This window comes from Halichondria panicea, chromosome 9 (genome assembly GCF_963675165.1).
Source record: "Halichondria panicea chromosome 9, odHalPani1.1, whole genome shotgun sequence".
Classification (NCBI taxonomy): Eukaryota; Metazoa; Porifera; class Demospongiae; order Suberitida; family Halichondriidae; genus Halichondria; species Halichondria panicea.
In genome coordinates, this window is record NC_087385.1 from 6,247,483 (window position 1) to 6,268,771 (window position 21,289).

The 21,289-nt window shown below is 41.0% G+C and overlaps 8 protein-coding genes across 10 annotated transcripts; 2 read left to right on the plus strand and 6 right to left on the minus strand.

The window, feature by feature from the left end:
• Positions 1–21: 21 nt before the first annotated feature.
• On the minus strand, positions 22–2,135 carry LOC135341716 (sushi, von Willebrand factor type A, EGF and pentraxin domain-containing protein 1-like). Of its 2 annotated transcripts, none has more exons than XM_064538379.1 (8): positions 1,927–2,135; positions 1,721–1,799; positions 1,572–1,651; positions 1,298–1,510; positions 997–1,176; positions 798–950; positions 567–725; positions 22–400 (listed from the first exon to the last, which is right to left on the minus strand). In XM_064538379.1, the coding sequence occupies exons 1-8, from the start codon at positions 2,060–2,062 to the stop codon at positions 174–176; spliced, it is 1,227 nt and encodes a 408-aa protein (XP_064394449.1). In that variant the 5' UTR covers positions 2,063–2,135; the 3' UTR covers positions 22–173. The 2 variants fall into 2 exon arrangements, with proteins under 2 accessions (XP_064394449.1, XP_064394450.1); XM_064538380.1 differs by having other exon boundaries at positions 1,298–1,483; positions 1,927–2,132.
• A 307-nt stretch (positions 2,136–2,442) lies between these two features.
• LOC135341714 (sushi, von Willebrand factor type A, EGF and pentraxin domain-containing protein 1-like) lies at positions 2,443–5,791 on the minus strand. Its single transcript, XM_064538376.1, has 7 exons — positions 4,537–5,791; positions 4,195–4,362; positions 3,892–4,077; positions 3,453–3,647; positions 3,252–3,404; positions 2,933–3,124; positions 2,443–2,836 (listed from the first exon to the last, which is right to left on the minus strand). Exons 1-7 carry the CDS (start codon positions 4,775–4,777, stop codon positions 2,610–2,612), a joined length of 1,362 nt encoding a protein of 453 aa, XP_064394446.1. The 5' UTR covers positions 4,778–5,791; the 3' UTR covers positions 2,443–2,609.
• A 138-nt stretch (positions 5,792–5,929) lies between these two features.
• Positions 5,930–8,375, minus strand: LOC135341715 (sushi, von Willebrand factor type A, EGF and pentraxin domain-containing protein 1-like). 2 transcript variants are annotated; one of them, XM_064538378.1, is made up of 7 exons: positions 7,910–8,375; positions 7,603–7,770; positions 7,289–7,462; positions 6,939–7,127; positions 6,729–6,878; positions 6,471–6,659; positions 5,930–6,345 (listed from the first exon to the last, which is right to left on the minus strand). In XM_064538378.1, the coding sequence occupies exons 1-7, from the start codon at positions 8,034–8,036 to the stop codon at positions 6,119–6,121; spliced, it is 1,224 nt and encodes a 407-aa protein (XP_064394448.1). In that variant the 5' UTR covers positions 8,037–8,375; the 3' UTR covers positions 5,930–6,118. The 2 variants fall into 2 exon arrangements, with proteins under 2 accessions (XP_064394448.1, XP_064394447.1); XM_064538377.1 differs by having other exon boundaries at positions 7,570–7,770.
• A 144-nt stretch (positions 8,376–8,519) lies between these two features.
• LOC135341713 (Golgi pH regulator-like) lies at positions 8,520–12,443 on the minus strand. Its single transcript, XM_064538375.1, has 18 exons — positions 12,298–12,443; positions 12,178–12,237; positions 12,006–12,109; positions 11,822–11,928; positions 11,432–11,539; positions 11,246–11,366; positions 11,066–11,146; positions 10,884–10,907; positions 10,728–10,822; positions 10,439–10,527; positions 10,119–10,211; positions 10,014–10,053; positions 9,812–9,867; positions 9,641–9,730; positions 9,281–9,346; positions 9,161–9,219; positions 8,950–9,022; positions 8,520–8,735 (listed from the first exon to the last, which is right to left on the minus strand). The coding sequence occupies exons 1-18, from the start codon at positions 12,343–12,345 to the stop codon at positions 8,661–8,663; spliced, it is 1,389 nt and encodes a 462-aa protein (XP_064394445.1). The 5' UTR covers positions 12,346–12,443; the 3' UTR covers positions 8,520–8,660.
• LOC135341723 (DNA-directed RNA polymerases I, II, and III subunit RPABC3-like) lies at positions 12,406–13,644 on the plus strand. The gene is made up of 4 exons (XM_064538387.1): positions 12,406–12,544; positions 12,657–12,818; positions 13,166–13,262; positions 13,399–13,644. The coding sequence occupies exons 1-4, from the start codon at positions 12,472–12,474 to the stop codon at positions 13,514–13,516; spliced, it is 450 nt and encodes a 149-aa protein (XP_064394457.1). The 5' UTR covers positions 12,406–12,471; the 3' UTR covers positions 13,517–13,644.
• A 56-nt stretch (positions 13,645–13,700) lies between these two features.
• On the minus strand, positions 13,701–15,786 carry LOC135341717 (CUB and sushi domain-containing protein 3-like). Its single transcript, XM_064538381.1, has 7 exons — positions 15,568–15,786; positions 15,223–15,390; positions 15,079–15,138; positions 14,798–14,974; positions 14,429–14,611; positions 14,068–14,275; positions 13,701–13,860 (listed from the first exon to the last, which is right to left on the minus strand). Exons 1-7 carry the CDS (start codon positions 15,644–15,646, stop codon positions 13,851–13,853), a joined length of 885 nt encoding a protein of 294 aa, XP_064394451.1. The 5' UTR covers positions 15,647–15,786; the 3' UTR covers positions 13,701–13,850.
• Positions 15,787–16,684: 898 nt separating this feature from the next.
• On the plus strand, positions 16,685–18,239 carry LOC135341719 (sushi, von Willebrand factor type A, EGF and pentraxin domain-containing protein 1-like). The gene is made up of 6 exons (XM_064538382.1): positions 16,685–16,905; positions 17,035–17,202; positions 17,284–17,343; positions 17,399–17,572; positions 17,629–17,811; positions 17,914–18,239. The coding sequence occupies exons 1-6, from the start codon at positions 16,827–16,829 to the stop codon at positions 18,123–18,125; spliced, it is 876 nt and encodes a 291-aa protein (XP_064394452.1). The 5' UTR covers positions 16,685–16,826; the 3' UTR covers positions 18,126–18,239.
• A 959-nt stretch (positions 18,240–19,198) lies between these two features.
• LOC135341720 (sushi, von Willebrand factor type A, EGF and pentraxin domain-containing protein 1-like) lies at positions 19,199–21,236 on the minus strand. Its single transcript, XM_064538383.1, has 7 exons — positions 21,020–21,236; positions 20,700–20,867; positions 20,528–20,587; positions 20,263–20,433; positions 19,900–20,082; positions 19,539–19,746; positions 19,199–19,346 (listed from the first exon to the last, which is right to left on the minus strand). Exons 1-7 carry the CDS (start codon positions 21,093–21,095, stop codon positions 19,337–19,339), a joined length of 876 nt encoding a protein of 291 aa, XP_064394453.1. The 5' UTR covers positions 21,096–21,236; the 3' UTR covers positions 19,199–19,336.
• Positions 21,237–21,289: the final 53 nt, after the last annotated feature.

Below are 21,289 nucleotides of genomic sequence, written 5' to 3' on the forward strand. Positions count from 1 at the left end.
TCAAAATCATGTTGTGACAAGTGAATTAACACAGTGAAACTAATCATTATAGTAATCATTCATCATATTTGGAAAAACTTCCAAAAACAACACAGTACTAAATGCGTTTGTCTACACACATTACATGCAGTTATTGTTCGCCATGTTTTGCACTAGCTACTTTATAGTTTACTTCAGTTTAACTTCTTCTGAATGTGTTCAAGCTCATCAGCCATCACCTCCCAGCGATGTTTGCTTTCAACTGCTTCCTGAGACATGGACATCAATACACTGGCCAGATTCCTAGCTGCTTGGTCCTCCATTGAGGCTTGGGTTCGACGTCCTCCTCTTGCCAGCTGTGCTCGACCAAATGGATATGTTCTGACACTCTGACCTCGGACACGGCTTTGCCCAACAACAGCTGCAGAAACACATGTACACGTAGTTATTTGCATTGTGACCTAGCTGAGGGAATGGAGGAATGTTTTCTGTGTATACTGCACAGTGTTACTTAATTGCAATTATGCCTAAACTATTTAATACTGGTAAAGGATTCGTATACAGCTTCATCATATACATGAACTTACATGCAGTACAGGTGGGCGTTGACGGCACATCGCTACAACAGTCACCAGCTGTATTGCACTCTGAGTCACAATAGCACATCCCACCAGGTACATAGCAGCCTCCTTGAGAGTCCCAAGAGCAGCAGCCTTGAGTCATACCAGCCTGATCACAAGTGGTAGCTAAAGAGACAAGTAGAATACAATCACATTAAGTATGGTTGCCATGCATAATAGAAATCATTGAACACTTACGGACACATCCAATATCCTCACAGCAGGTGGTGTCAGAATTGCTGAAGCAGCTTATATGACATGAGCAGCGTGGATTTGGATAAATCCCAAGCAATCCAGCATTTATGACAGTTGTGCATCCAGTGCCAGGGTATTTTGCCATGCAAGTAACAGCTGTACAGCAAAATAAAAAGTTTGATGGATACACAGATATTGATACCTTTACACTGCGGTGGTATCATTCCACTCCATCCACTGGATCCTTGGCACACTCTCTTTTCCAGACCAGCAAGTTGGTATCCTTGGTCACAGCTATATTTGGCTACTGTTCGAATACTCCTGCTATTCTCTGTGTACATTATCGTCCCATGGGCTAATGGTGGAAGAGCTTGACACACTCCTGCAAGGACAAAACAGTAATAGCAAAAGTACTTCTGAACATTATTCTAACTGATTGTCATAATAATAATATTTATCACAAAAATGTTAAGAGCCATTTGTGATCTCAGTATAATTATTACCTTTACAAGTAGGAGATGACCCAGTCCAAACAGAGTCTTGACAAGTTCTCGTCGTAGAACCATTGTAGAGAGTGTGTCCAGCATTGCAGCTGTAGGTGGCTACAGTATTGACTGGTTTCTGGTGCATAGTGTTGTCGTTGTACGCTATTGCTCCATTCAGTATGGACGGAAGATCAGCACACATCCCTGTACGCAAAGTCTCTAACTCAAACACTATACTGACACACATGCAGTGCATTTCTAATTAATTATACACATGCAATACAGATCTCACCAGCTGCTGGGCATCCATTCCTGATCGCATCATTGCAACAGTCTCCATAAATGTGGCAGCCTACGTCACAAAAGCAAGGACTACAAGCACAAAATGTAAACAAATATTAAAGCATACATGCAGTATGAAAGCTCTGTTATATTATTCACCTTGAAAGAGGATTTGTAACAGAGCAGTCATTGCCAGTTGGACAGCAACCATGTCCATGAACACTAAAACAGGTATTCTCTGCAAAGATTATCACACTGAATGTATACACATTCCATGGTATAATACTGATAAAAAGCCACAATCCTAAATTGCACATGCCACACACATACCACCACAGGAACACACACATGCATGAAGAACCCACCTGCCTGCTGCTGTAGACGTGCTCTTTGCCTGCTGTACAGCTGTCGTACGGAGAAGGTTGACACAGCTGGTTGCTGAATGGCGATGGTGCCAACAGTCAAAGCCAGCAGTAAAGTCCCTAGCTTGTAGACTAACATCCTGATTTAAACTGCGTGGTGTAGGGATTTCCAATTTTTAACTTTTTACTCAAGGGTCACCAGTTTTATCCAAATTTTACAACGTATAGTATTTATTTATCGGTTTTGTATCACCCATAGTCTAATCACGACAAGTTATATTGACTACATTCAATGTTTTTCTTAACGCCAACTTCACAAGCAATGGGAAAACTGTCGTATTAAGTAACCCGGAAGACAGAATGAGCCCACAAACTGAAAGTAAACAGTACCTATAGTAACGTAGTCTCAAGGAGGCTACACCTAGATATAGCTGCTATAGTGCAGGTGTTGTTTTAACTGAGGAAATGGCAGTTAACTGCATATAATTACAGTTTTCAGGTACACACTTTGAATGCACGTCAGCTTCAACAATTACTGTATCAAAGATATAGGATTATGCACGCACATCTTTGGAGTACAAAAGTTATTATATAAGGGTGAGGTTAAAATGATAATAAGTCACGCAATGATAAAGCTACATGAGTCAGTAAAGCAGCTACAAATGTACCTGCACAAAAAATGTCAGTTAATATTTCTTCTTCTGCATGGCTTCAAGCTCCTTGGTGATAACCACCCAACGATCTCGTTTATCACTCTGCTCTTGAGACATGGACATCAATTTACTGGCCATATTCCTAGCTGCTTGGTCCTTCATTGAGGCTTGGGTCCGACCTCTTCCTCTGGCCAGCTGTACTCGACCATACGGTATTGTCCTGACACTCTGACCTCTGACCCTACTCTGTCGAGTAGCAGCTGTAGAACATACATGATCATAGCGAAATATTATAACAGGAAAACACCAAATTAAGCAAGGCACAGCTGATTACGCTATTCAAGGTATGTATTTACGTGCAGTGCAAGTGGGTGATTCCGGCACATCGCTACAGCAGTCATCAGGTGTTACATTATTGCACGCTGAATCACAGTAGCAATCCCCACCAGGTACATAGCAACTGATCAATTTATGTTCCACTCCCAATTCCAGATCAGTGTCCCATGAGCAGCAGCCGTTAGACATATCAACCTGACCACAAGTGGTAGCTGTACAGAGACGAGCAATACATAGTGACTGCATGCCATGCATATTTGGAGTAAGCAAATCATTCGATCAGCATGTCATGTCAAATTCAGTAATAGGCATATTATAGACATGCAATGGTACACTTACGGACACATCCAATATCTTCACAGCAGGTGTCAGTATTACTGAAGCAGCTCACATGACACGAGCAGCGTCCCGGATTCCCACTACTCCCAAGCAATGAAGCATTGATGTCAGTTGTGCACCCAGTGCCAGGGTATTTGGCCATGCAAGAAACAGCTGTACAATGCGTGAAGGGTGAAGGAAAATATGATAACATCCAAATACCTTCACAAGTTGGTGGTGACCCACTCCATCCTTTGAACCCTTGGCAAACTCTCTTGACCTCACGAGCATGAGTGAGACTGAATCCTTGGTGACAGCTGTATATGGCTACTGTTCGGGCTGGTTTCCTGGATGTCTTGAAGGCCTGCTCGTACGTAATAATTCCATTCTTAAGAATGCCGATTTCATCACAAAGTTCTGTGTATGATTGCATAACATACGATGATATGACTACCTATATTGTAGTGTCACTGGCAATCTAAACTCTAAGGCATTAGTACGTCACATAAATATACATCTACACAGCAACATTAATATTTTTATGCACTGCTTAATCACATGTACACACAGTATATATACAGGTGTAGATCGAATGAGAGACACACACCCACACACACGCACACACACACCACACACACACAACACACACAGCAGCATGTACCTCTACAAGCAGGTTCTGGGCCACTCCACATTAAGTTCTTCTGACACACCCTAACAGTGGCGTCTGCCGGTACCAGGCCGTAGTTACCATCGCAATGAATGGTAGCAATAGTGCCTATTTGCCTTGAGTTTGGGTTAGGAGTATAATCAATCCTTCCATTCGTTAATGGAATTTCGGGACAGCTGCCTATAATTATAAGAAATTGGCATTGTTAAAAAAAAAACTCGCTGAATGAGCAATTAAAAACACCGAGATATTATAATGTTATTCACTTCAAAGTTGATGTGATTTGTGCTGGCCTACCTTGGCCTATTATAGAGCATCCAATAGCGTTAATGTCAGCACAGCAGTCACCATAATTATGACAGGAGATGTCGCAATAACAGCTGCAGCCAGAGTTAAAGCAGGTGCTCTTAGTGATATCACAGCAGCCTTGGCTGTAGCCACGCTTCTGGCACGCAGTCAAGCAACCTGAACATGTACAGTGAGAATCTTAGTAGCAATACAATAAATTTACATGTACACACAGTTTGTGGCTATTATGTATACATCCATGCGTCCAACATCAAACTGAAAAGCTTCAAGTTACTCTACATAATATATGTTTAATGCCGTACAACTACACAAATATTTGCACGTATGTACCTTGCTGGGTGTATGCAGGACGTTGGTCACCTTGACGACGAGCACGTTTGTGAAGATGATTCTTGCTAGCTGACACCAGACTAACTAAATGAACAACTAACAGGGCAGCTAGCGTAACTTTGACAAAGGCAGTCATGTTTGTATTCAGGCAGAGATGAGAATAAACTGGAATATTCTGGGCTTGGCTTTTGAGTACAGTGCATAAGAGGAAATGGAGGGTGCTAGACTGAAAGCTATACATACACTGAATAGCTTTATAGACATAGGTCAACTATTATATAGCATGCCACTGTTCTTTATCTAGATCTACTATATAGCAAGTTTGTCAACCACAAAATTTTCCCACATCACCATGTGTACACAGCTTGAGCTGCTTGTTGTGTTACTCTATGAATGCTAACAAGATAAGTCAACGGACTATATGGTAAAGAAAAGCAATGAACCATCTCGTCTTGAATCAATCATATATTTCTAATTGATATGCTTTGATCATAATTATACATACAGCAACAGGAAGAATTGTATATGATCAAGATGCATGTAACTGATCCAATCAAGGGGGGAGGGGGAGGCGGGGGGACAGATCATGTAAAAGCTATATAGGTCTACTCACCATGCATGGTGATCGACCTTGAATTCAGATACTGTGGTTTCCTTATATGGGAAATGCTCATACATTCAAATAGTAAAACCACATCATGCAATAATGTATACGTAAAACACACCTCTTTAATTTCTGTAGAGCACCAATTGGTGCCACCATAATCAAGGAAACAACTCTTACGCCATTATTATGCTCCACAGACTAAATAGAGTGGAATCACGTACAATGTAATGTACAAAGGAATGTTTTGCAGAGAAAGCTTAAACCATGCAATTATAAGGTATGTGCCTATAGACGAGTGTATCAGTATGTGCCTATAGACGAGTGTATCAGTATGTGCCTATAGACGAGTGTATCAGTATGTGCCTATAGACGAGTGTATCAGTATGTGCCTATAGACGAGTGTATCAGTATGTGCCTATAGACGAGTATCAGTATGTGCCTATAGACGAGTGTATCAGTATGTGCCTATAGACGAGTGTATCAGTATGTGCCTATAGATGAGTGTATCAGTATGTGCCTATAGACGAGTGTATCAGCCTAAAAAGTGGACTAATTACCAGAAAACACAGCGCTCTTGCTAATCTATAGTAGATGGACAACCGTGTTCAATAAGGAAGGTCAGGGGATACTTTCCGAGGTACCCGAGAACTTGCCACTGAAACACACTCCACATCTTCCTCATGCTGTTCTGACTGGTCCTCGTGGAACTGGAGGCTGCAAAGAAAGAAAGACTGACTCGTACTACTGCTGAATTATGTATAATTACAGTTTTCAGGTTTCTTTGAATGTCAGCTTCAACAATTTAACGTAAAACATTTTACAAAGATATAATTATGCACGCACATCTTTGGATTACAAAAGTTATAAGGGTGAGGTCAAAACGATAATAAGTCACGCAATGATAAAGAATATAGCTACATGAGTCAGTAAAGCAGCTACATATGTACCTGCACAAAAAATGCTCTTATATTTCAGTTAATATTTCTTCTTCTGTATGGCTTCAAGCTCCTTGGTGATAGCCACCCAACGATCTCGTTTATCACTCTGCTCTTGAGACATGGACATCAATTCACTGGCCATATTCCTAGCTGCTTGGTCCTCCATTGAGGCTTGGGTCCGACGTCCTCCTCTGGCCAGCTGTGCTCGACCAAATGGATATGTTCTGACACTCTGACCTCTGACCCTACTCTGTTGAGCAGCAGCTGTAGAAACATACATAGATAATAGGGAACTATTGCATACCAGTTAAAAGCGCAAACAAACACCAAAATTAATGGTGACATAAAAGGAGGACAGCTAATTTACGTTATTCAAGGCATGTACTTACATGGAGTGCAAGTGGGCGGTGGTTCCGGCACATCGCTACAGCAGTCATTAAATAACGCACACCCTGAATCACAGTAGCATGGTGGGTTCCCGTTCCTACCAGATACATAGCAACCGGCCGGTTCCTCTCCATTTTGGTCAACCCAAGAGCAGCAACCTTGAGACAAACCAGCTAGCTGACAGGTGGGAGCTACGATTAAAGTTGGGTTGCCATAAATTATATACTCCACTGTCATGTGACATGCAAATGTACACTTACGGACACATCCAATATCCTCACAGCAGTCATCATTAGTAGTGATGCAGCTCGGATGACATGAGCAGCGTGGATTGGGGGATTCCCCAAGCAATGGAGAACCGATGCTAGGTGCGCATCCAGTGCCAGGGAATGCAATCATGCAAGAAAAAACTGTACAGTGCATTGTGGAAGAGATGAAAGTTCTGACAATAAAACTAGATATTCAGATACCGTTACACTGCGGTGATATCGTTCCACTCCATCCACTAGACCCTTGGCACACTCTCTTTTCCAGACCATTAAGTTGGTATCCTTGGTTACAGCTGTATACGGCTACTGTTCGAGCTGGTTTCCTGGATGTCGTGAAGTCCTGCTCGTACGTTATAATTCCATTCTCAATACTGATTTCCTCACAAAGTTCTGTGCAGGATTACATAACATACAAAACCGCAATCTAAGTTCTAAACTTGATGGCACTAGTATGTATGTCACACACACACACCACACACACACGCACACCACACACACACACACACCCACACACACACACCCCCCCACACAACACACACAGCAACACGTACCTCTACAAGCACCTTCTGGGCCACTCCACGTTAAGTCATTCTGACACACCCTAACAGTGGCGTTTGCCGGTACCAGGCTGTAGTTGTCATTGCAACTAAGGATAGCAATGGTGCCTACTTGTCTCGAGTTAGGGGTTATCATTCCATTCATTAGTGGGATTTCGGGACAGCTGCCTATAATTATAGGAAAATGGTATTGTTCAATAAACTCGCTGAATGAGCAATTAAGACACAGAGATAAATTATTACAACATTATTCATACTATAATATATAATTATACCTTCAAAGTTTGATGTGATTTGTGCTGGCCTACCTTGGCCTGTTATGGAGCATCCAATTGTGTCAATGTCAGCACAGCAGTCACCATAATTATGACAGGAGATGTCGCAATAACAGGTGCAGATAGTGTTAAAGCAGGAGCTCTCAGTGATATCACAGCAGCCACTGTAGCCTCTATTCTGGCACCCAGTCGAGCAAAAACCTGAACATGTACAGTGAGAATATTAGTAGCAATACAATAACTTTACATGTACACACAGTTTGTGGCTATTATGTATACATACATGCAACTGAGCACTCTGCTATTATGTACAACTACACAAACACTATTTGCACTGTACCTTGCTGGGTGTATGCAGGACGCTGGTCACCTTGACGACGAGCACGTTTGTGAAGATGATTCTTGCTAGCTGACACCAAATGAACAACTAACAGGGCAGCTAGTGCAACTTTGACAAAGGCAGTCATGTTTGTATTCAAGAGAAGAGATGAGAATGAACTGGAATATTCTGGACTTGGCTTTTGAGCACAGTTCACAGAGAGGAAATGGAGGGTGTTAGACTGAAAGTTATACACTGAATTGTTGCTCTATATCAACTGTTGGTTTATCTAGCTAGCTTGTCATTGTTTTTGCCAGCAACCACAATTTACTCCCAGCACCTATCACTGTGTATACACAGCTTGAGCTGCTTGTTGTGTTACTCTGTGAATGCTAACAGGGTAAGTCAACTGACAATAGTAAAGAAAAGCAATGAACCATATTGTAAAAAAATATCGTATTCCATAATTATAGCTATTCTCTTATTATTGTATACTTCGATCATACAGTAGCACAAATAATTTGTACGATCGATGTAACTGATCCAATCAAGGGGGGAGGCCGGGGGGACAGATCATGTAAAAGTTATATTATTATTATTACTATAATTATGGTACCATTATGACCTTGAATTCAGATTCATGCGATATAATTTTATTTATTTATAGCCAAAAATTGAGTGAGGAAAGAGAGTCGTGATAATTATTATAGAAATCATTTTACAGATTTAAAGGTGTCATGTGACAGTCATGTGATTCAGAAACAAACCCCCATCAGACAAGCATCTTCTTCTCTGGTGACTGCTGGTGGGCTAGATATAGGAACCCAATGCTTGTCAGGGCACTCACCTGTGCGTAGGTATAGGGAAGTAGCCGTCATATCTGAACTATCGTACGTGTATATAAAAGGAATGGGATTATCGCATATAGGGGGGAAACTGGAACTGGTAGTATTGAGATGTATATTGCTATAAGTACAAAGGTCATATTCTTGTATAAGATGGGCACACATGCATACCGTATATGTACAAGTGCTTGTGACTGTGTAAATGCATGAACTCACTAAGAATATGACATCGAACCAGCGATGATAGAAACTGAACTCCAAGTCCCCCAATACAGCACTGATAATAGACCTAGCCAAGCATAGAATAAATTATTATATATCCCTCGCTCAGTATTATATGCAGGGCTGCATTTATAGGGGAAACTAGGCAGAGACTAAATCCGGCTCTCAAACTAGAATTCTGGTGATAGTCTATACTACATGTTACCTGTACTCCTCGGGCATGTTCATCCGCATCAGTAGAACTGACGATACAAAGTACATACCCTATAAGAGCGGAGAAATGGATGCCTACACGTGTATAGGGTTGTGGGTGATCAAGACTCACCATGATCTCGGCTAGACACAGCACAATGATTGTGGAGGACTTTGTGCTGGCTATGGCGTAGAAGAACTGCAGGGAGAAGACCCCACCATTAATGCAAGACAGCTGTGGTGAATCACAGAAGCTAATCCACCACTATATAGACTATAGCAAAGTACATGTATAAGGCATTCGAATACACAGGCAGTGACGTTTACGTATTAAGCAAGCACTAACATAGGTTGTATGTACAGTACCCAGAGCAGAGGAATAAACAGGAAGTTAACATCACACTCTATATATTCTATTGCATATATTGGTTACATCAGACTAATTAAGGCTTTAAAGCTGTATATTATGGAGATGAGACAAGCAGTAACTAACTTTAGTGAGACTGATGAGTAGTCCTCGTACAGACGTGATGACAATGATCCCAACCAGGATGAAGGACACGTGTTGAGACCAGAACTCAACCTGTATAGTAGTAAGCGCACAAGCCATGAGTACATGGACACTAAATACGTCATGTGAAGAAGGCGTGGTGTGATCACTCACATCCACTTGGATCCCCAGCCAGTTCACTGTTATAGACAGGCCACGAGTGACAGGGTCTGAAAATAGACGTACTGACTGTAAAAGCTTTGCACATTTTCACGTGTGTATAAGAATTGAAGCTGAACTTAGCCAATAATTATACTAAAGTACACATGCAGTGGCGTATATTTAACCTAAACAGTTGTTGTACATAGATACTCACCTACTTTACCAACTCTGTCGAATATGATATTAATAGTGCACTGCAAGTACAGGGAAGCATATGACACACAGTGTACATGTATGTGGAGGGTATACACTGACTTACGATAAATATCTTGTACATGCAATATATTGAAAAGAAGTGCCCAATGAAATCGTAGTATCTTCCTTTAAGTGTCTTTGCGTACACCATTCTTTCCTGTGAGGAGAACATAACTTTCTCTATCTCTAGGTTATCACTGATTTAAACACACCATTAGATAGACATTACAAAGGGCTACAAAATGCATTTATAATTGCGCTGGTACACTATCGAAACTCAAGTTATGACGACTCAAATTTGTACTATCAATTGCATATTCAATTAATTGTCAGCAAGCAACATAGGTTTGTATGAACAACTAAATTTCACGATTCTAATTGTACCTTAACAGAATGGAGATCCACATACTCTAAGAACAGCTGACTCTTGAGTTCGTCCAGTGCTCCCACCTCTTTTTGTAGGGCACCAATGTCTGTCACCATAGTCAAGGAAACAACTCGCACTCCATGATAATAATTATTATGCTCCACAGACTATAATAGAGTGGAATCACGTACAATGTAATGTACAAAGGAATGTTTTGCAGAGAAAGCTCCCATAATTATATGCCTAAAAGTGGACTTGCTAATCTAGCAGATGGACAACCGTGTTCAAATGATGGTCAGGGGATACTTTCCGAGGTACCCGAGAACTTTCCACTGAACACACTCCACATCTTCCTCATGCTGCTCTGTTTGTTGCCAGACTGGTCCTCGTGGAACTGGAGGCTGCAAAAAAAAAAAGAAAAACTGACTCGTACTGCTCCATAATTATTGCCTGAGGACTTACCTTTGCTTTTGTGCAGCTGCTATTCTGTAAGCGAAAAAAACAATCAGCATCAGCCATGCATACAAAAGTGACAGTACCATTATATGCGTTATGGCTATTCGATAACTATCAAAGTGATTTCCCGTCTTCTTTAAAATCCCGATTGAGAGGCACTAACTAAGTAAAGTAGTGCCAGTACTCACCTCTTCTTCTTTGAGATGATCATGTCCATTGTCTGGAGCAATCTCTTCTCTTGGTTTTGTACATCACCATCAGTCACATTTCTGTGGTGAGGATTAGCTATCAAAAACAGGCCCATTTCGGAAAAACCAAGAAAAGAAAAGCCAGCGAAGGAGGCTAGCTAGAGATAGAAGAGCCATTACCTCATAAAGTAAGCCATGTAGGTGTAAGGTGCGTTGACTGCTCCAAACCCTGAGAGCACAGCCATCATCGTGACACCGATCACGCCCACTCTACTGATCAGCTGCTCAATCGAGAATATGCCTGCACAACATGTAGAATGTCATCACATGATCTCTATTGTGTGGGTGGAGTGAGAGAGTTCGTACCGTGCTTGGCACTGAGAATGGGGAATGGGTCTCCGAGTTTCCAGAACAGGTATAAGAACAACGCCCACATTCCCAGCGACAGGAACCTCGCAACTCTTCTTCTTGAGACTGTCAGAAGAATTAATAGATAATTTAAACTACTAGAGTAGGATAACCTCTACACTAGAAATAAAGGAAATATAGACGTGTAACATAACATAGCGAGGCTGTCATTGTCTAGTAGGGGACGGAAACACATTGTCTTTTGTATTAATCCCTTAAACCAAATGGTGAATTTCCATACGAGTAGAGCATAAAATAATATATAATTATAGAACAGCATAAATAAAGTTGTACAGTTTATTATATGATTACAGTAGAGCATACAAAGTGTGCTACAGCTGCCCTCACCTATTCTGATGTTGTCCACCATAAGAAGAGCAACGTAGAACGGAATGATAAAAATGACAGTGATTAACATACAGTAGAGATTGAGCTGCCAATGGAAGTACCGGGAACTGAAGAAAGAAACAACATCACCATTATAACAACGGTCACCATTAACAACGGGAAATTATGTTATAAATATCCATACCTTGCATCTAATAATCCGCCGATTTCAAAGATGATCAACTCAAACATCGTACACGAGAGTGCAAAGATTACAGAGAATATAATTTGTACGACCATATTATGAATCTGTGGATTATATAGGAAGCGTTATTATGTTAATTATGTGTGTAAAAATATCATATCTCGTCAAGCACCTCAAAATTCTTGAACAGTTTCCTCATGAAGAAAATCCATCCGCCCCCGAAGAACAGCACCTACAGTCACCCACACAGCTCAAGCAACTAGTATAGAACTGTATTGTTATCCACACTCACCTGTGTGCCGAACATTATAGCCGTGTCTGCAATAAACCCAATCCCCATCTTTTCTCTCTCTTTCTTGCTTCAGCTTCTAGATGGAGAACATGTTGTCTGACCTTATGAACCATCAGTGTTGTGCTGATGTCAGCAGATATCGAGGCAGATAGTAAAGTCAAGTTATAGATCTAAATGGCAGGTATTCTCTTTGAAGACATCTTTGACGTCAAGGACATTGATCCTGATGGGAAGAAGTTCGAGAGAGGTAACTAACACGCACACATTGTGCTGTCTTTATCTGTATATTGTATACAAAGGGTTGTTGTATCATCACAGTATTCACACCTCTAATAACCTTAATGACCTTAATAACTCAGTGTCTCGCCTGTTTTGTGAGAGTGAGAGCTTCAAGATGGACCTGATCCTTGATGTCAACACGCAGCTGTACCCCGTGAGTCTGGGGGACAAGTTTCGTCTCCAGCTGACCACTAGCCTGAGGGAGGACGGGTTGCCTGACGACGGGGACTACCTCACCATGGGTACATACTGGGGGGGATAGTGTCGCTAAGGCCTCATATCAGTAACCGTATTTACGTTACTGTGACTGTACTATATATATATATATATATATATATATATTATAGCCAACACTGAATGTCACACAATGTGTCACAGACATCCTACATGTATTGTATAGAACGTACAATTACTATATTCGAAGGGTCTCTCGTTTTGCCTTTAGGCACACTATAATTAGATGGTGTCCTTCTTTCTGTGTTTGTGTTTGCTTTATGTAAGGAGGTTGGGGTACACAGCATACTTATAGCTAGAGTGGTGGATACACTGTTCTCAGTTTGTGCTCGTTCTCCTCTCCTTGTGTCTACAGAGCAGGACCATTCTCTGGCTGATGCCTTTGAGTATGTCATGTACGGCAAGATCTACCGACTGGAGGGCGACGATGGGCCGGGGGGATCTGGAAAACTGTGAGTCACACTATCAATAATTAAGTAGTCAAAAATTAATGCCTCATTAGAAGTTTGTTATACTACTGTACTTTAATATGCCGTTACTACAAGCTCATAGCTTTCTTTGGCTTAAATCAATTGCCGTCCTATACAGGTCTGCCTACGTGTCTTATGGTGGCTTGTTGATGAAACTACAAGGAGATGCCAACAATCTGAATGGGTTCGAAACAGGCACAAACATTTACTTGCTAATGAAGAAGCTTGCATTCTAGTCATGCAGACTGTGATTGGTGTGTGTGTAATCTAACTGCTTTTCTTTCTCATCTTATAAAAATCATTTCTTTGCTTGCATGTCTGATAGCATGTTTTGTTGAATGATGATCTTATTCAGAAGAGTTCATTTTCGCTTTATGTAAGTACATATCTATCGGGCGGTGCAGCATGATTGCCATGGGAGTGGGAAATAATTTTTTTCTTTACTCAAATTACAAAACACAAAAAGGAGGCAAAAATTGCTTCTTACATGAACTATGCAAGGAGTACGTATTGTTCTATACAGTTTTAGTTGGCTCGAGTGAATACAGTCTTGAATTGTTGTTTATCCTATCATGTCCACCTGTAAGGAAACAAAAACGTATCTTAAAGTATGATGTCATAGTTATAATTACGCATTTTTGACATTCTAAATTGAAGATTCTTTGCACAGAGGCTGTTATTGGGTGCTAATACTCATCGATCAATGGTGTCCATATTATAACGAATACATGGAGGGGACTCTGTGCACGATGCATGTTGCTAGTATAATATATTATGATGATTGTACCTGAGGCGCCTGCATCGAGGTATGACACCGTGCCAAAAGTAGGTGCCATCAGGGTTACAGGTGGCAGTGTCGGCACCAATCAGACGCCAACCTGAGAAGCAGTTGATCTCAATCACCTGACCACAGGCTACTCCATTCTGTACCAGGCTGTTCTCGTTGGGAATGAACCCTCCACCAGGAATGTCAGGGATTGGGCACGCAGCAATGTCTGCAAGAAACACAATAGAATGCAACTCAATGTTTTGTTGTGGATGTATATACAAGTATTTATTCTGCATGCAACACATAAGCTGTCAAGAGTAGGCACTTTTATACATACTTCACATCCTAGTACAATGTTCCAACTTTTAAACTTGCTCACCATTTGCTGGTCGGCATTCTGGAGTTGTCTTTGACCACAGTCCACTGCGTTTGCACACTCTAGTCTCGTAGCCTTTCATAGCGTGGCAGGCGTCACACTTGTAGTGAGCAGTAGCCATGAAGTGAGTGTCCTTGAACTCAACAGTGCCGTTCAGTGGAGCCTCTGGTGCACCACAGTCGATAGCTGCAGAGACATGAGAATATTGAAAACTTAATTGCAAGCTCTGTTGTTTACTAAACACTCGCTTATACTGCACAAGGAGTTTATCAGAAACCATGCTGATGTCCTCTACAATTCATTTTCTGGTGTTATTTATTTATAGTGGCAGTATGAAATGATAGATGAGCAAAATTAATAGGTAGTACTCACGTTTGCACTCTGGCTCTCGACCGTCCCAGACCCCCTTCTCACAGTGGAGGGCAGAGGATCCAGACACGTAGTAGCCGGGGGCACAGTTGAAGGTGGCAATCTCAGAGAACCCGTCCTCTCCAATTTGTAGGTCTATTTCTCCATTATGATAGCGTGGTCTACTCAGTTTGCCACATTCTAAACGGGTGTACAGACATTTTTTTATGAATGCAAATTGGTAAAAGCTAGTACAAGCATATATATATATATATATATATATATATGCATGCATGCAAACTTACTAAGCAGAGAAGGATCGATTCTATTTTCTTTTATTGTCCTCAGGTTACAGTGCTTCACAGCTACAGAAACACAAGGTGAAATAAAGGTCAGCACACATTAAGGGAAACGTTGGAGATATGCACAAATTGTTGACACAAACTTACATGCACACAGTGGTGGTATCTTGTCCCACTCTCCATCGACACAAGAAAGGATCGTCTCTCCCACAGCAGTATAGCCTTCATCACAAGTGAATACTGCTAAGAGTTGACGAGAAACTGAATGCACGGTTTGAACAGCTCCATCAATAGGCGCTGACAGAGTTACACAACCTGAAGAGAAAAATACAATAATTATATACAGCCGGTAAGAATTTCTTTGACTGCATGCATGGAGAAAAATACAATAATTATATGCAGCCAGTATAAGAATTGGATTAGCAAAGTTATTCTTTGACTGCATGCATGGCTTGCAAGTGCATGCAGAAATGTTGCGTTTATACAACGTACCTTCAGTATTGGCAGGGGCTGCAAAGACAGCTGCAACTGCAGAGAGGATTGTAAGACAGACGAATGCTAAGCGAGCCATTTCAATTTTTAGACTGATTTGCTCTGATCACAGTTGAGGTACTGCTGTTGTAAGTTTCTTCTTTGTAGCTCCAAGTTGGAGATTGAAGTCGTTTTTGCTGCTCCTTGAGGTGAGTTGAATTGATTGTTGAGATTGCAGAGACCTCTATTTATATTCCCCTGGAGGGAGGAATGCTTGTAAGTGCACTGCATGGGTCAAACTTGTATTGTCAACACCAAGCCATACATGTGCGTCTACGTGGCCTCTTTCTTTCTAGGAAAATTATATCCTTAAAAGGGAGTAAACAAGATTGGTCATTATGACTCATCACAACACCTTACTCCTACTCGACTGAACCCACTTGGTTGCTAGGATAGCAAAAAGAGCAATAACCCACTCATTAAGTAACTCAATTACCATGTATGGCTTAACCAGTTGACCTTTCACTAATCAGTTGGCAAATACACTAAAAATCAATTAAAGAAGTTTCCTTTCATAACTGCATGGTGTCCTTTTATACAATACAAATTACTACATTTTGCATTCGCTAACTGTGACAAATTTTTTTATACATACGATAGCCAATTATAAATTGTACAGAAACAGGGAGATACGTGTAACAATATAGTCACAATAAAGCTAAGTCTTATGTGCTCTTATATTAAGAGGATATATGCATGACATGTACATGCATGTATACATGAGCCTGTTTTAAGAATTCGACTGATGTGGGTGGGGGATTTCTAAGAATAATTAAGATTTTGATAAATGACCTTCACGAACTGGTATCTTAGCAACAAACAGGGTGAAACCCTTTTATGGATAATTATGCAGTGGCTTCCCTTGAAACGTCATTGTGATGTCATCTTGCATCATAACAAAGTTATAATTGCCGTACACGACCCACAAACCCTCAAAGGCTGTTGACACACAACTCACATAATAAGGGTTAATTGCCACAAGATGACCCACAAGGGCTGTTGACACACTGCTGTCTCCAGGAAATGGGGACAAATGTATCCATGGTTTCCACAAGCAGGGAGAGACTATAAATAGAGGTCTTTGCAGTCTCAGACAATCAATTCAACTCACCTCAAGGAGCAGTAAATCAACGACTTCAATCTCCAACTCAGGAGCTATAAAGAAAAACTTACAACAACAGTACCTCAACTGTATTCTAACTCAGCATCATCATTATACAATGGCTTTTGCAACCACCATGTGGATGTCCCTCTTTAGTGCTCTGTTCGCAGCAGCTGCAGTTTATGCTGCAATTGACGGTAAGTTAACTGTTTGCACGGTGCAAAAAGCTTATAAAATGTATATCATTATGTGCTTGCATGGATTACTATAGCTAGTAGTAGGAGCTGGATTATTTCTAATAATTAATGATGTGCATATCTCTTCAGATTGTGCCACTCTTCTCCCACCCACTGACGGCAATGTTCTGCTTGCATTCTCAAAATCTGATCAGCTGTTGGCCATCTTCACTTGTGATGAAGGCTATGCTGCTGTGGGGGAGACGATCCTTTCTTGTGTCGATGGAGAGTGGGACAAGATACCACCACTGTGTGCCTGTGAGTGAATTCAATATCATTTGTGTATTACTAAAACAACTTGACAGCTTTCAATTGATTATTTGTCTTTATTATATACAGCACTGGATGAATGTGAGCTTAATATTAAAAATTCTGAAGAAATTGACGCTTTGTCACAAAGTAAGTTCCATATTTTGTCATTGAAATGCTAAATTAATCTCATGCCATTACATAGAATGTCCCAAACTGACTTCACCACGATTTGGGAGGATGGATAACAGTTTGGTAAACGAAGGGAAAATGGAAGTGGCCACCTTCAACTGTTTCAAAGGCTACCGTCTCAATGGACCCTCAACTATTTACTGTGAAGAACGTTATTGGAGTGAAGAATTTGTACCAGAGTGCAAACGTGAGTTGTACACAAACACATCAGATGAATCTTTACATGACTTACTTTTGCAACAGCTGTTGACTGTGGTGCACCAGAGGCTCCACTAAACGGCACTGTTGAGTTCAAGGACACTCATTTCATGGCTACTGCGCACTACAAGTGTGACGCCTGCCATATTAGGAAGGGCTACGAGCAGAGGAGCTGCAAACCCAGCGGACTGTGGTCGAAATCTGTGCCAGAGTGTGTGCTTATGAATGGTAAAGAAAGCAATAGTCATACCATTCATATAGTTAATGTATAAATAAATATGTTTCAAAAATTACCTTACTTTTACTATAATTAATTTGTTGTACATGCAGAACCAGTGTGCTCAGTACTTGACCTTGAGGTACCTGAACAAGGGTTTGTTCCTCAAGATAGTGACATGATCACCAGTATGACATGTGGAGAGAGTATGGAGGTCCAGTGTGAGAGCGGCTACCAACTAGAAGGTGCTGACACTGCAACTTGCAACTTGGACGGATCATTCACATGGAATGGTCCACAACCAAACTGTGCAGAACTTAAATAACTCTTCATCTCAGTTATCAATATTCCTTGTATAGCTCATACAAGTAGTGAAACACGTTGTCTCTTGTTCTCTTTTTCTTGTCTCGACTTATTACATTGTTAATGCCTACTTCCATCAATGTCAAAATCACAGCATTAAGGAATGCTCGAGTCTATATACTGAGTTTTCTCACCTTTAAGTCAGGCCTATATATATATATCAATAAGCCGATAAAGTGGTCACCATGCATGCATGCATAATACCAGGAAACTCAGAGGCAATTAACATACTGTTGTATAGTTGCTTCAAAGTTGCTATGGTGGCCTCGAAAATTGCTTACAAAACAGAACGAGTATTCTATAAATTGCTGTATTGTCAAGTTACATTGATATAATTATTTTGATCAAGTTACATAACTTTCGCTGACACTTTCAGCAGGGACTGATTAACTGCATGTGCTAATTTAGCCTCGATCCCAGTTCCCTCAGGCCGGTGAAGGAGGCTAGTGCTAATTATTAAAATTACACAAAAAAATGTTAGTGTTTTACAGTACCGATAATGTTTCTCAGCCGTCATGAACTCTTGATACCGTATATATAATTATACAGAACTGGTGCAACTCGCTCATCTATCATGCTTATCAGTTCAGAAGTGAGCTAGCCTCGAATCCAGGCAGATTAAAATACGGCCTGGAATTGAGGGCTTGGAGTGCTAGTGAGCGAGAGAGGGGGATAAAGCATGCATGAGCGGTTTGAACAGAATGTATCGCCGGGCTGAGGGACTGCTGCACTCCAAATAATACTGTTACGTGACAATCTTTAAAACGCATTTAGTGCATGCTTATTTGTTTTAAGATGGGAAGGTGTTGCTTAGCAACTGGCAAGCATTATCCAATATTCCATTGTAGAATTATATATAAACAACAGTTACTATAGATTAGCTATGAGTATGACTCATCAAATTATGTAACTTCCGTTGCAGTGGGCCACCGGCTGAATCACTTTAATGATTTTTTTTACTCAGTTTGATCACAGATAAAGGAGAGGGATTGGAAACGAAAGCTTTAATTCGAACTATCTGTGTTGCCAGCCCAATCCAGGAAAACAAGTTATCATAAGTTTGCATTAAAACACAAAAAAGAGACAAAATTGCTTCTTACATGAACTATGCAAGGAGTATAATCAGTTCTATACTATACAGTTTCTATTTTATTTGGCTCGAGTGACCATCAATCATGTCCACCTGTATATATAGGGAAGCAAATCTTATAAAGTATATGACATCATAGTTATAATTATATGCATTTTTGGCATTAGATTCTTTACACATTATATAGGGTGCTAATGCTATATAAGGAGTACAGGTTCCATATCAATATACAATTATAAGGGATACTGTGGCACAATGTTGCTAGTGTAATTATGATGGTTGTACCTGAGGCGCCTGCATCGAGGTATGACACCGTGCCAAAAGTAGGTGCCGTCAGGGTTACAGGTGGCAGTGTCGGCACCAATCAGACGCCAACCTGAGAAGCAGTTGATCTCAATCACCTGACCACAGGCTACTCCATTCTGTACCAGGCTGTTCTCGTTGGGAATGAACCCTCCACCAGGAATGTCAGGGATTGGGCACGCAGAAGTGTCTGCAAGAAATACAATAGAATGCAAATGCAACTCAATGTTTTGTTGTTGTGATTACATGCAAGTATTTATTCAACACATGAGTTCAAGAGGAACATACTTTTGTGCATACCTCCTATTATGCATGTCTGAGTACAATGTTCTAAATTGCTTACCATTTGCTGGTCGACATTCTGGAGTTGTCTTTGACCACAGTCCACTGCGCTTGCACACTCTAGTCTCGTAGCCTTTTAGAGCGTGGCAGGCGTCACACTTGTAGTGAGCAATACGCATGAAGCGAGTGTCTTCAAACTCAACAATGCCGTTCAGTGGAGCATCTGGTGCACCACAGTCAATAGCTGCAGAGACATTGAATATTAGTACAATTGCAAGCTCTGTTTTGTTTACTGAACACTCACTTATAGAATTATATTGCACAAGGAATTTTTGAACAACATACTCTACCATGCATTCATTATACATTATTATAGTGGCAGTGCATATATATTCTAGTGTGAATATAGATTGGTAGTACTCACGTTTGCACTCCGGCTCTCGACCGTCCCAGACCCCCTTCTCACAGTGGAGGGCAGAGGATCCAGACACGTAGTAGCCGGGGGCACAGTTGAAGGTGGCAATCTCAGAGAACCCATCCTCTCCAATTTTTACATCCATTCCCCCATAGCGTGGTTCACTCAGTTGGCCACATTCTAAACGGGTGTACAGCCATAATTTTGTGAATGCAAATCGGTACAAGCTATAACATAGTACAAGCATGCATGCATTGCATTAAAACAAACTTACTAAGCAGAGAAGGATCGACTTTCTTTTTTTTTATTGTCCTCAGGTTACAGTGCTTCACAGCTACAGAAACACATAGTGAAAATAAAGGCCAGCACACATTAAGGGGACAAGTTTGAGATATAATTATACTTACAATTATGCGCAAATAGTTGATACGTATAATGGAACTTACATGCACACAGTGGTGGTATCTTGTCCCACTCTCCATCAACACAAGAAAGGATCGTCTCTCCCACAGCAGCATAGCCTTCATCACAAGTGAATACTGCTAAGAGTTGACGAGAAATTAAATGCACGGTTTGAACAGCTCCATCGGTAGGCGCTGACAGAGTTACACAACCTGCGTGGAGAGATAAAAATACAATTACAACAGCTGGGAAAAATTGGATTAGCAAAGTTATTCCGAGTCCTTGTCATGCATGACGTACTGCATGCATGGCTTGCACTATAATTGCATGCATATATACAGTCATGCTGTGCATGTAACATTACCTGTGTTGGCAGGGGCTGCGAAGACAGCTGCAACTGCAGAGAGGATTGTAAGACAGACGAATGCTAAGCAAGCCATTTCGATTTTAGACTGATTTGCTCTGATCACAGTTGAGGTACTGCTGTTGTAAGTTTTTTCTTTGTAGCTCCGAGTTGGAGATTGAAGTCGTTGATTTGCTGCTCCTTGAGGTGAGGATGAAGTTGATTGTTTAAGACTGCAGATATACCTCTATTTATACTCTCCTGCATGGAGGGAGGAATGCTTGTAAGTGC